This window comes from Callorhinchus milii, unplaced genomic scaffold (assembly GCF_018977255.1).
Source record: "Callorhinchus milii isolate IMCB2004 unplaced genomic scaffold, IMCB_Cmil_1.0 Scaffold4, whole genome shotgun sequence".
NCBI lineage: Eukaryota > Metazoa > Chordata > Chondrichthyes > Chimaeriformes > Callorhinchidae > Callorhinchus > Callorhinchus milii.
This window is the reverse complement of record NW_024704745.1, coordinates 71,899,380-71,912,714: the sequence shown is the minus strand read 5'-3', so window position 1 is coordinate 71,912,714 and position 13,335 is coordinate 71,899,380. Positions and strand designations below refer to the sequence as shown.

Below are 13,335 nucleotides of genomic sequence, written 5' to 3'. Positions count from 1 at the left end.
CTGAGACTGTAAACGCCCAATGTGGAGTTTGAACCCACAACCTGCTGAAGTTATACAGAAGGCTTGTCAAACAACAGCAGCAGCAACAACAACAAATTGTATTTGTACAGTACCTTTCGCGTTGGAGGATGTCCCAAAGTGCACCCAAGCTTAGGAAGGAAATACAATCTTGGAAGGTGTCCAGGGGGAAATCACTCGATTAATGCCCGGATAAAGGAGCTGAGCTACAATGAGAAGCTAGAAAGAGCTAAGTTACTTTCCTTTTAGAGCCGAGAAGGTTAATCAAAAGATCACCACAGAGGTTTGGATCAAGAAGGTCTTTCGGGCCCATTTTATCTCATCCTTCCAGCATACCCACGCTATCATCCTACCATCACAGTTTCCAGCTGCTTTGTAAATAAGCCCAGTATCCTGGCCTCAATCATCATTCCCAGTAACTTATTTCAACCACTAATCATAATAAATAATCCTTAATCCTTGCATTTTGATTTAATGCCTTATCACGTCTTCAAAATGTCTCAAAGCGCTTCACAGAATATATTGTAAAGTGAATTGACTGTATATTTTGTGGGCGAAATGCAGCAGCCAATTGCGCAAAGAGTGTCCTACAAACAGTTGTGGATTGAGTGACCAATTTATTATTATTTTTTTGAAGACATTATTACCCCCAGAAAAGCAATCCACCAATCGACTAACAACCAGATTCCTACTTACAGCTAGGTAAACAGAGGCGTGTGGAGTAAAGAAACTTGCCCAATGTTTCGCCCTGCCGGAATCGAACCCAGGTCTCTCGCTTGCGAGGCAAGTGCTCTAACCACTAAGCTACGGGACTCCACTGGGAGTCCTCTGGGTAAAAAAATACTACCACTGTCTGTCCTGAAATTGCCCTTTGGAACCCTAACCCTGTGTTTTCTTGTTTTGCTGTCTCGGTGATCTAAACAATAAGGGTAAGCTTTCTGCTGCTTGTCCAGGTAGGACCACCCCTTTCATTAGGTTCTTTGGTTTGTGTGACTAACAGAAGCCGAATTGGAATAGTCTCTGTCCCTGGTCTGATTCTGTCCTTCCATTTCTTGTCAATGAGCCAACAAACTACTGTTTTGGTGTTTATACATTTATAAAATCTCTTGTTTTTTTTTGCTACCTGCTAGTCTTTCCTCATATCCCTTCTTGGCCTTTCTAATCTCCTTCTTTGCTTCCAAATTTTCTTTTCTCTGCCTGATTTTCTTCTGCATTATTGTCTTTAGATGTATTTTATGCCTTTCTTTGAAATTTTATTTTCCTTTTGATTTCTCCACTCATCCATGGAACCCTACTTCTCTGCCATTCTTTCAGTCCAATTTATTTGTGCTAGCTCCTTTCTTATTTCATTGAAATTTGTTTTTTTTTCCCCCAGTGAGTACCTTTGTCCTTGACTGTTCTCTCTCCTTTTTCAATTTTACATAAAATCTAGAAACAGGATCAGAAAACATCTCTTCACACAAAAACTTGTGAAATGTACCACCCTAGAAAACCCCATTCACAGAATCAATTGGGATGTTTCAAAGAGAAATAAGTACTTGGGAAGTAAGGAAAAGAATTAAAGACCTGCCATTATTTGTCTGGTAGAACAGGCTCGATATACTGAACTGTACATTGTTTTGAAGAATAATTTGAGTTGAGAAAGGCACCATAAAATTGTGAGTTATTTCTAACAAAACAAAAGCTAGAATTAAAGCTCCATCAAATTAGGACAGTTTATTATTTTTCAGTACTGATAGCAATACACCATTTGTTGGTTGTCTATCTGCTATTAATCAACCATTCCGAGATGCTGCCCTGCATGAAGGACACTACATATACGCAAGTTGTTGTTATATTCTATATCATCCAGCAGTAATCAGTGTGCTGGCTGGTCCTCTCCACTCCATAGGTGGTAGAATAGTCTTGAATTAGGTCATGTATTGATAGCCAGAGATCTCATTTGGCCTTTAACAAGACAGGAGTGAAACAGAGATTTTCACACGGAAAAACAACACATTAAATGTGTGCTATTCAGTGAAGATCACAACTGCAGCTCGCCGAGAACTTATCCTGTGTGAGGGTGAATGCAAATAAATGCAATAATTTGTTGTTGAAAATATAACATAAAACATAAGAAATAGGGCATTCGGCCCCTCAAGCCTGCCCCGCCATTTAATAAAATCATGGCTGATTTTCTAACCTAATTCCATTTACCCGCCCTTTCCCCATATCCCTTAATCCCTTTAGTTTTTAAAAATCTATCGATCTCAGTCTTGAATATGTTCAATGCACTGAGCATCCACAGCCTTCTGGGGTAGAGGATTCCATAAATTCACTACCTTCTGAATGAAGAAATGTTTTTTTCAACTCAGTTTTAAAGGGCTGACCTTTAATCCTGAGACTTTGACCCCTAGTTTTAGATTCTCCAACCAGGGGAAACAGTCTCACACTATCTACCCTGTCAAGACCCTTAAGAATCTTATAGGTTTCTCTAAAATCACCTCTAATTCTTCTATATTCTAGGGAATATAGGCCTAGTCTACTCAACCTCTCCTCGTAGCTCAACCCCTCATCCCAGGAACCAACCTAGTGAACCTATGTTGCATCCCTCTAAGGCGAGTGTGTCCTTTCTTAGATAAGGAGACCAAAACTGCACACAATATTCTAGGCCCTATACAATTGCAGTAAGACTTCCCTATTCTTGTACTCTAACCCCTTTGCAATAAACACTAACATGCTATTAGCCTTCCTAATTGCTTGCTGTGCCTGCATACTAACTTCCTGTGACTGGTGTACAAGGACACCTAAATCCCTCTGAATACTAACCCTATCTAGTCTCCCCCCTCTAGAAAATAATCTGCTTTTCTATTGTTTCTACCTAGGTGAATAACTTCACACTTCCCCACATTATACTCCATCTGCCACCTTCTTTCCCACTCACATAACCTATCTATATCTGTTTGCATCCTCCTTGTGTCCTCCTCACAGCTTACTTTCCCACCTAGCTTTGTATCGAATGCAAATTTAGATACATTAAGCTCTATTTCCTCATCTAAGTCATCAAATAGTTTGTTCTGTTCTCCAAACTGTTAAAGCATGGCATGCTCAATGTTTAAATACTGAATGCTTGGGTGAAAAATTGGGTAGGAGTAAAATATATATTGAAACCATTTACTCAACAGTTATGTAATACTCAGGCAAGTGTTATCACATTTGGCTCTGGTTCAGAAGGGTGTGGGTCCAAACCCACATCAGAGATTTTGAGCTGACACTACAGCATGTTGGAGATATTGTCCTTTGGATGAATTGTTACACTGAAGCCCTGTCTGGATGCCAAACAGTCCATGACACTATTTGTGGTATACCAAATGCAAGGATTATTAGTATTATTTGAAAAGAGAAGAAATTTCTCTGGGTGTCTAGTGAATAATCCTTCCAAAAAAGGGTCATTCAACTAGGTGTTAGTGGAGCATTGCTGTGTACAAATTAGCTCCCTGCTGTGTTCACCTACAAATACACAGTCACTACACTGAACAATAATTACTGTAAAGCACTTTGGGATGTATAGGTACTATATCAAATGCAAGAATTACTATTAAGATATTGGTGTGGTGACATTAACTTAAAGGAGATGTTTAATTGATATTTACTTTGAAAATGATAATTCAGTTTTCCAATTTCAGTTGAAAAGTAGAAGTTATGTACTATAGTACTCCGTTCTATAAAATTGCCTTTATGTAATATTTAATATTCTTTCATTGTTCGGAACTTGTTCTGCACAGCGAGCATTTTTTAGTGTTACTTTTATTGTACTGTGAGATATTCCACATTATACACCTCTAAATGGAGAGCAGATTGGGGTCATTTTAAATGAAATTATTTGGACCTCAAGGGCAGTCTCGGTACTAATTGTTTAACACTTGTGGGGGGACATTGCTTTCGGCAAGAGTTTCAATTAGCAGAGCAGCTGTGTCGGACGTTGGAGGATGGGACAGTTTCCCTCCCAACATTTACCTTTCCCATAGGAATCACGTCTGTTCTCCAGCTCTAAGAAACGCACACACACACACACAGAAACAAGCACAATATTTTTTATTGAAAAGCTGGATGAAGGGCAAAATCATTATCCTTGCATTTGATATAGCAACTTATCACGTCTTCAAGACGTCTCGACGAGTTTCACGGATTATACTGTAAAGTGAATTGACTGTATATTTTGTGGGCAAAAGTCCTCAGTGAGCACTCCACCAAGGTTGAAAAAAGTAACAACACCAACGAACTGCATTTGGATTTATATAGTGCCTTGTTGTTGTTGTTGTTGTTGTTGCCTTTCACCTCGGGGGGATGTCCCAAGGCACTGAAGATTTCTGCAAAGCTCTCCTCATTCGTCACCCGTTTCATATAATAAAAAGATGTTGCTTTGTTAGAAGACAAACAAAGCAAGGCAAAAAGAAATCGTTCATATTATTTGTGCACTCTTCATTCTAACTATGTATCTTAGAGTCCCATCTCCTCCCCCCTCCCTCCATGCCTTTAAAGTCCGCCTAAAGACCTAACTTTTTGACCTTTTGACAAATGTACTACATTTGTGTCACCTCCCCCCAACCCCTCCCCCAAGCTTGAGCTCCCAGTCAGCTGTGATAAGTGTTTTGAGACATCCTCTTGATGCTATATAAATGTAAATTGTTGTTGGATGATACCAACCTCGGGTTTAAAAGCTTCTGGACTGAATGAGGATGCAAATGAGTAAATGAGATTTGGTTAGATAAAGTGTATTCTACGCATGAGACAAAGGGAGCAGAAGGGATGATGGAGAGAGCAACAGCAAACCTCCCAAGGCACTGAAAAGTGTCATAAATTAGTTTAAATGGTCAGCTAAATTGGAAGAAAAATTAATATTCTGGTTTTAGGAAGAAATTATTTTAAAGTCAGCTATTCTGGCATGTAATACATACAGTGTACTTTAATGAATATCATCAAAAATATCGGTAAAATTAGAAACACTAAATACCAGGGACCAACATTTAGATTTGTATTTCAACAGCGAAATATACCACACCCTAAATTACGATACCCCACAGGACATTAGGCTTCCTGTGCCAATTATGCAGGATTTTCACTTTGGAGATTAAATTCAGGAGATTAAATGGGTGCAATGGAATCCCTGATAGTGTACTTTCTACATAGTTTGTACAAGAAATGAGATCAATGTACAGAACAATCTTTTCTCATTCCATGTTTTCTTATCTTCTGGAAAAGCTTGAGTCTTATTAGATCAGTGTATAAAGGAAAGGCTGCAGGACCAGATGAGTGATCTCTGGTACACCATGATAGTAAGTACCCAACCTAATCATCAACCCACAGATTTCAGCTGAGACTAAAGAATTCTGCAACACTTTCCTCACTCGTCTCCCTAGTTTCACGTTTCATATTAATAAAAGTAATAATCTTTGCATTTGATGTAGCACCTTTTACATCAGCATAACATCTCAACGTGCTTCTCAGGTTTTACTGTGAAATGGAATGACTGTGTATTTTGCAGGCAAACTTTTTCATCAGATTTTGTATCCAAGGTCTCATTTGATCGTTACCTCCATCCTTACCTGGCTCCCAGTAGTACAGTTGATTAGCTTCATAATCCTCATCCTAACCTTCATTATGTTGTCCCATTATCTGCTCTATTCTGCCCGAATGCTCCATTCTTCTAAATCTGATCTCCTGCTTAATCTTCATTCCCTCAGTCCTCAGTGACTGACTTTAGTCACTATTTCAGCACTCTGTAATTCCCTCCCCAAATCCATTTGCCTTGTGCTTTCTTTTCCTGCCTTTAAAATTGTCTAAAATCCTATCTCTTTAATTGTGCTTACGGTCAACATCTCAAACTCGTTCCCTCCCTGCCCGGAGATCTCCATCCTCATTATGCAGCCCACCTGAAGATGTTCCTCCTTCATGAACACCACTATGTCAGTGAGTGCAATTTGCTGACGTAATTGAGCAGCAGGGATCGAGTGCACACCTGGCCCAATAGATCACCAATGAAAATGTCTGCACACCACTGTGAAAACTGGAATCATGCCGAATGTGCAGCACTCAATAAACCAAGGAAAAAACATGAATATAGATTTACTGTACATTGCATTCTAAGCTGAATCTGTAACAGACTCCACCTCACAAATTCAATATCGAATTTCTACCAATGTATAGAGCAATTGTGCACTTAAAACATGCTTTTTGTGCCAATTACGGTAGGCAATAATGGTGAGGGTGCTTTGCATCTAAGTCTTTTCAGACCTCGTTTAATTTTAATTGAAATATTTTTAAATGCCTTATTCTCTGCACTTAGACTTGCAATTTCCCACAATGTGAACCAGATCTTTAATGATTTTTTTTAGTATCAATTCGTTACTTAAAAAAATGTCACCGGTGACTCACGAAACTGTGGTTGACGATGGCAAACTCACTTCTCTGATTAAGTCAATCAGCAAGAAATTCAACAGTTTGTCCAAGCAAGATACCTCGGTCAGGAAAGCCCTACTGACATGTGAGTACAACCATGTTTTGCTTCATACAGCGCCTTTCCCTGTTAGGCAATGCAGTCTGGCTGGACACCTGAGTTGGGGATGGAAACCAAAGGGAGTGATCAGGAGAAGGCAGAAATGATTGAAAGCACTATCAAAGAAGTAAATCTTCAGATGGACATTGAAACCTTGAACTTTGTTCATGGACCAAATGGTCTATATCTTCTACAATTATTGATATAGCGCATTATGAGTAGTCAAGGTGTCTCAAAGCGCTTCACAGGATATACTGTAAAGTGTGCAAATATACTGTGCAAATGGTTCAAATGAAACACTGATTGTTAAAAGAGGGATTGAAAATGTAGTAATAATAATAACAATAATAATAATAATCCTTGAATTTGATATAGTGCCTTATCATGTCTTTGAGACGTCTCAAAGAAAAAACAATTCTCAAAGGGTACTTGCAACCTGGAAGTGGCTGCACTTGTTAAGTGCATGTCAGTTTTCAATTGTTGCTAGCCAGCCATTTCTTGGCTGAGAAAAGGCCCGTAATTCAAAGCACAACGCTGGCTGCAAACAGATTTTAGGATTGCAATGTTTTTAATGTGAGAATTTCACAAGAAATGTTGTAGTTTAATTTGCAAAATCGTAATTCGTTCTCAATGCAACAATTTTTTGTTTGCAAATACCACATTTCCACCCTCAATAGGTAGGAACGTAGGAACAGGAGAGGCCATTCAACCCCTTGAGCCTGTTCCGTCAAGCTATTAGATCAAGACTGATCTGTACATCAACTCCAAAGGCATATGCACTGATGATGTTGCACATCAGAGTTTTTTCTGGTTGAGTTTTGGTCAGCTAGGTATCCGACACATGAGGAAAGCCAGTACCATGCTTAAGATTATCCAAACCAGACAAATTGCACATATGTATGCCACATGCATACAGAAGTTTCCTATAAAGTAGTGAGTACTTCTTCCCTGGAAAGATGCACCTCTTTATTGAATTTGCAGACTGGTGAGAGTCAGGGCTTAGAGACCACAAAGCTTGCAGTGTAGTGCTAGAGTTTAACCAGCTAAAACGTCATAGCTTCCTGCTGCTTGTCCAGCTAGAACCACTATACTCATTAAAGCTTTGGTTTTCAGGGTTAACAAGCACCGAATAGGAAGAAACTCTGCTACCAGTGTCTGATCTGCCTTTCCAAGTCCTGCCAACAAGCCAGGCTGCCTGATCTGTCTTCAGCAGTGCCCTGAAGTACTGTGGATCCCCTTGGTTCAGGAACCAGACTGCTGAGACCACCATAGAGGGTTGACTCAATTTCAAATATTCCATTGCCGAGCATGTCACCCTGGAGCTAGGTCAGCTCCGAGGAGACCACATTTGCATCTCCCCTAAGGAGGATAGTCATTGTGGCAAACTCAATTTCATTGAAACGTATTTACCAATGATTCTTCTGCAAATCTGCCCTTGCTGTACAGTGATTAAATTTCACTGGAAAGAAAAAAAGAGAAACTAGTTATATCACAAATCCTACAGGATTTGCATATTTTATTAACACCAGTTGCTTGGTAACGCTTCATTACCATATGAAGACGGATTTTCAAAGTATGCTTACATAATGGATGCCTCTGTTTGTGATGCTATTACCCTTACAGCAACAAATCCTTTACCCTATTTTTGAGTTGCCTTCCTCCTCCTTGTAAGACTCCTCACCCCTTGTATTCATTAACTTTCCCAATATTTCACCCACAAAATACACAGTCACTCCACTTTACAATTCATCCTGTGAAGCAATTTGATTCATTTCAACAACTCGATAAAACGCTATATCAAATCAAGGATTATTATTATTATTAATAAGATAAATGTGCATGCAGCTATGTAATAAACAAGGACAATTAAGCTTGAGTTGTAAAGGCAGCAAAATACTTAATATATGTGAAACAAAAACAGAAGTCGCTGGGAACACTCAGCAGGTCAGGCAGCATCTATGGAGAAACGAAAATGAGTCAACGTTTCGGATCCATGATCCTTTGTCAGAACCTAGTTCAAATGAAGTTCTGACTAAGGATCATGAACCCAAAACATTGGCTCATTTTCCTTTCTCCATAGATGCTGCCTGATCTGCTGAGTGTTCCTAGCGACTTATGTTTTTGTTTCAGATTTCCAGCATCTGCAGTATTTTGGGTTTTACTTAATATAAGTGGGCAGGCACACAACTACAAGGCCTCTAATACTTTTACCCTCAAGCTGGCTTCCCAGCATTACAGACAATGACATGGTGTGACTTGCCCACCAATATGTCTCTATCATCCTATGGGGGTTATACCTATAACCTGATGCCTCACTTTGGAGGCAATATGGAGCTTACCATGTAGGAAATTGCAGGCAAAATCCCATGTTCCACTGCCTATAGTAGAACACCAAAGCACATGTAGCAATTTAGTATTAACTCAGATGAATCTCTATCTCAACACGTAATATTAAACATTAGAGATAGGAATGTAAAATATAGGGTAGAAATGCAGTATGCGATGACAAGCTGGGAGACTTTTGTTATAATGATTTGACCGGTCAATGCAGCTAATATTGAGCTGGCCAGCAGTGCTTTTTTGATCTGTGAATTTATTCAACTTGGTAATTCTCACTGACATGTTTGTACGTGCTTCGTCGAACAATCAAAAGCTCCTTGAGTGGAAATCCCATGCTGTGATAATTATCACATCACAAACTGCATTCTTCCCCCCCTGTAGCTCTAAATTAATCCTATTACATGATGTCTGTTTTGCATAACCCCATCTTCTCTTTAAAAGATGCAACGACCGTGACACTCGACCCTGTAACTGCAAACGAAAACCTTATCCTGTCAGAAGACCGTACAATTGTTCGCTACACAGATGAGATCCAGAAATCCCCCTACAGTCCCAAGAGGTTCGATGATACCCTCTACGTGCTGGGTTCCGAGGGCTTCACCTTTGGCATTCATTACTGGGAGCTGGTGGTGAAGAGCAAGTCTGACTGGGAGGTTGGAGCTGCTTACACATCTATGCCAAGGAAAGGTAAATCTTGGCTGGGTAGAAACGATGTTTCATGGTCTTTGGAATGCAGCGGTGATCAATATACTACCTGGCACAATAACATATCACAAAAAGTGAACATCAAGGGGAAATTGGAAAGGGTTGGGGTTTATCTGAATTATACCGGGGGAGGGTTAGTATTTTATGATGCTGAGAAATTGTTGCCTTTGGTCTCCTTTTACCATAAGTTTACTGAAGCACTTTACCCTATTCTGAACCCCTGCAATAGCAAAGGAGGGAATTTTGCACCTTTAGCCATTCTGCAATTGAAAGGAATTGGTCACATTTAAGGCTCTTGTTACCTGCCGAATATTTCGTGAAGTCTTTTTCTTGGACAAGCACATAAATAGATAATGCTTTCAACACTCAATGAAGTTCCAGTTTACTCAATTAAGTCTCTTAAGTTACTGAGGCTTAGTAAGCCTTTCAAAGCCTAAGTCAATAAAGTAAACTTAAGTTATCTTAATCACATTAGTTTAGTAAATTTCACTGAATTCCTTCAGTTGAATTGTAGCAGAACCACACAAAACATTTACTCCCAGCTATTACTAGTAGACTCCTGCTAGGGATCACTGGTAGTCAAAGTGCCCACCACAAGGCATGTAGTATTCAGATTTTACTTAAGATTAAATACATTTGTGAACTTTCTCATCTTTCCTCATCTCTTTAAATAACAGATGTAGTGAATTAATTGTCTGTCAAATACAACTGCAGTCTGGTTAGCAAAACGCCTTCCATATTATTGAACCACGTTTGTACTTCATTTACTTTTGGTCAGACAGATCATTCCTTTAAGGGCTGTATATCAGATGTAAAACCATAGGAAACCATAGCATGAAAAAAACTACTCAACTCATCATGCTGGTCCACCCTCAGACAACACAAGCCAGTTCTATCAAAGACTTCAGCCCATCCACCCCGTCTCCTCTATGTATATATCCCCTAAATGATAATCAGTGTAACATTTTACCATTCATTGTCACATACGAGCTGTTGAAAGCAGATTTCCTTCCCTTGACAGTCAAGTTTCCCCAAACAGCGAACTGGACCTCGGTTTAACATCTCATCTGAAAGATGGCTCATCCAACAATGCGACACACTTCCAACACTGTATTGGAGGGTTAGCATGGATGATATGAGTTCCAAGTCCTGAAGTGAGACTTGAATCCACAACCTTTTGACTCAAGCAAGAGTGAGCCACCAACTGAGCTAGACTGAAATCTCTATGTCCTATGAAATACTTAGCTCATGTTAGTTTGCATCTAACTCTATATCTTCCAACACCCATGCAAGTACTTGTCCAGCTTTTTTTTTGAAGGAGTTAATTGATGCAGCAACAACAACAACAAGATTACATTTGAATAGCGCCTTTCACATCGGGAGGACGTCCCAAGGCGCTGGACAGAGTAGAGCATTTCAGACCCTAGCTGGGGTCGGTGGGGGGGAGGGGGTTGGCTGATGGCATGGTCAAAGAGGACGGTCTTGAGGCGGGACTTGAAGGAGGCTAAGGAAGGGGCGAGGGGAGTCACTGGGGAATGGAATTCCAGAGGTTGGGGGCAGAGTGGCTGAAGGCTCTCCCGCCAATGGTTGCGCGGGTGGGTCGGGGGACGTGGAGCAGGCCAGAGCCGGCTGAGAGGAGGAAACAAGGAGATTGGTAGGGAGTTAGGAGGTCACAGAGCTAGGGTGGGGCGAGGTCATGGAGGGCTTTGTATATGAGGACCAGGATCTTGAACTGGATCCTCTGAAGGATAGGGAGCCAATGGAGTCGGGAGAGAGTGGGGGAGATGGGGTCACGGAGTTTGGTGCGAGAGAGGACACGGGCTGCAGAGTTCTGGATTATCTGCAGCCTGTGGAGGGAGGAGTTGGGAAGGCTGACAAGCAGAGCGTTTGCATAGTCGAGCCTGGAGGTGAGGAAGGCATGAACAAGAGTTTCAGCGTCCTGAGGGGTGAGGTAGTGGCGGAGTCGGGCAATGTTACAGAGGTGAGGGAAGGCAGAGCAGGTCATGGCTTGAATGTGGGGGAGAAAAGACAGTTGAGGATCGAACAAGACACCTAGGTTCCTGACTGGTTTGGTGAGTTGAAGTGTGCAACCATGGAGGTTGATGTTGCCAGAGCCTGAGGTGCAGAGGCGCTGGCGCGAGCCAATCAGGAAGGCTTCAGTTCACATTCAACGGTAGGAAATTTGCCCTCATCCAGGACTTGACGTCCGACAGGCAGTCTGTCAACACAGCGGTGGTCCTGGAGTTGAGGGTGGAGGCAGAAAGATAGAGTTGGATGTCATCCGCATACATGTGGAAGTTGACCCCATGTCTGTAGATGATGTCACCAAGGGGGAGCATGTAATTAAAGAGGAGAGGGCTAGGACAGAGCCCTGGGGGATGCCAGACGTGACAGTGCAGGGGCTGGAGGAGAAACCGTTAGAGGCAACAAAGTGGAGACGGTGAGAGAGATAGGAATCGAACCAGGCAAGGGCAGATCCATGAAGATTGAGTAAGGCGGAGAGGCGGTGTATGAGGATAGAGTGATCAACAGTGTCAACAACTGCTTTTACTGGAAGTATGTTCCACATATCCTGTACTCGAGGGAAAATATTTCTTCTAATCTCTTGTCCTGCTTGATGGACAATTTTAATTTTAAACCTGTGTACATATTACACGGATTGAACAGAAAGGTCAGAGTATTAGATTCCATTGTTATACTAACTCACCAAAGTACCAGTTTGCACTGCTGGGAGTGGTATGACATTCTTACCATGTGTAGAGCAAATCTGCCTTTCCTATTTTCTCTTTGCTGAACTGAGCACACATAGCTTAGCTGACTGCAAGATGGTATCTTAATGTTGTTGATAAGTGATAGTACTTTATTGTGGATGATGGATGATGTATTTTATAATAATCCTAGTATTTTATTATTGATGATGGGTGATAATACTTACTGATAATGTGAGTTGATGGTATTGTAATGTTATTGAAGAGCCGTTTATACAAACCTTTGTCATAAAGCACATCATATAAAGGATATATAAACTATATATAGTCCATACATATATATAAATATATATATATATGTGAATTGGATATAAAGTAGCTTCACCTTGAAACGTGTGCTCCCACTGGTTTAACATGCAAATAGGCAGTCTGGTTTGAATCTTATTTGATCCACGAAATTTGGTGGTGATTTGTCAGCACAGGTGCAATGTAAATTGAGAGTTGGCCAGCCACATTACAGCTCTGACACCCTCCCCCCACAGCCAAACACAAGCTACTTAGGTGCAAGACTTCACTGACCCAGTGAGGTAGAAGCATGAATGTAACCTTTCATAAGCTGAACCCTTTTTGTTCTGTGCAAGTAGTGGAACCTTTATGCATTGTGGAGATTGCTGAATTGGGTAGGTTGTACTGCAGTGCAGTTTGGCATCTCTTCAATGGCTCCCTGCTGTACAGCAACAACAGGAACAAGAGATACACTAATTGTCACCTCATTGAAATGTGAATGCCAGAAACAGGGCAATCAGGTGAGGTCAAAGATTCTCATAAGTAGCCAATTGCCCTGAAAGTTTGACATTGAAACCTCAATGGGAAGCAGAGATGAGTTAACAAGCCACTTACTTGAATGATCATTCTCTCCTGAGATTTGGGGAAAAGTCAATATCCCTTTGTTTTACTTAAGGCAAAGTAGGTGATCATTTTGCCTACAAAATATACAGTCAATTCACTTTACAGTATATTCTATGAGGT

At 40.8% G+C, this 13,335-nt stretch overlaps 1 protein-coding gene across 1 annotated transcript in view; it reads left to right on the top strand.

Moving 5' to 3' along the window:
• Positions 1-13,335, top strand: part of LOC103177242 (E3 ubiquitin-protein ligase TRIM62-like) — a 71,976-nt gene that overhangs the window by 22,033 nt on the left and 36,608 nt on the right. Inside the window, exons 6-7 of the mRNA XM_042334426.1 lie at positions 6,393-6,541; positions 9,329-9,731. Coding sequence (XP_042190360.1) covers positions 6,393-6,541; positions 9,329-9,731 — 552 coding nt within the window. The remainder of the gene's footprint in view (positions 1-6,392; positions 6,542-9,328; positions 9,732-13,335) is intronic.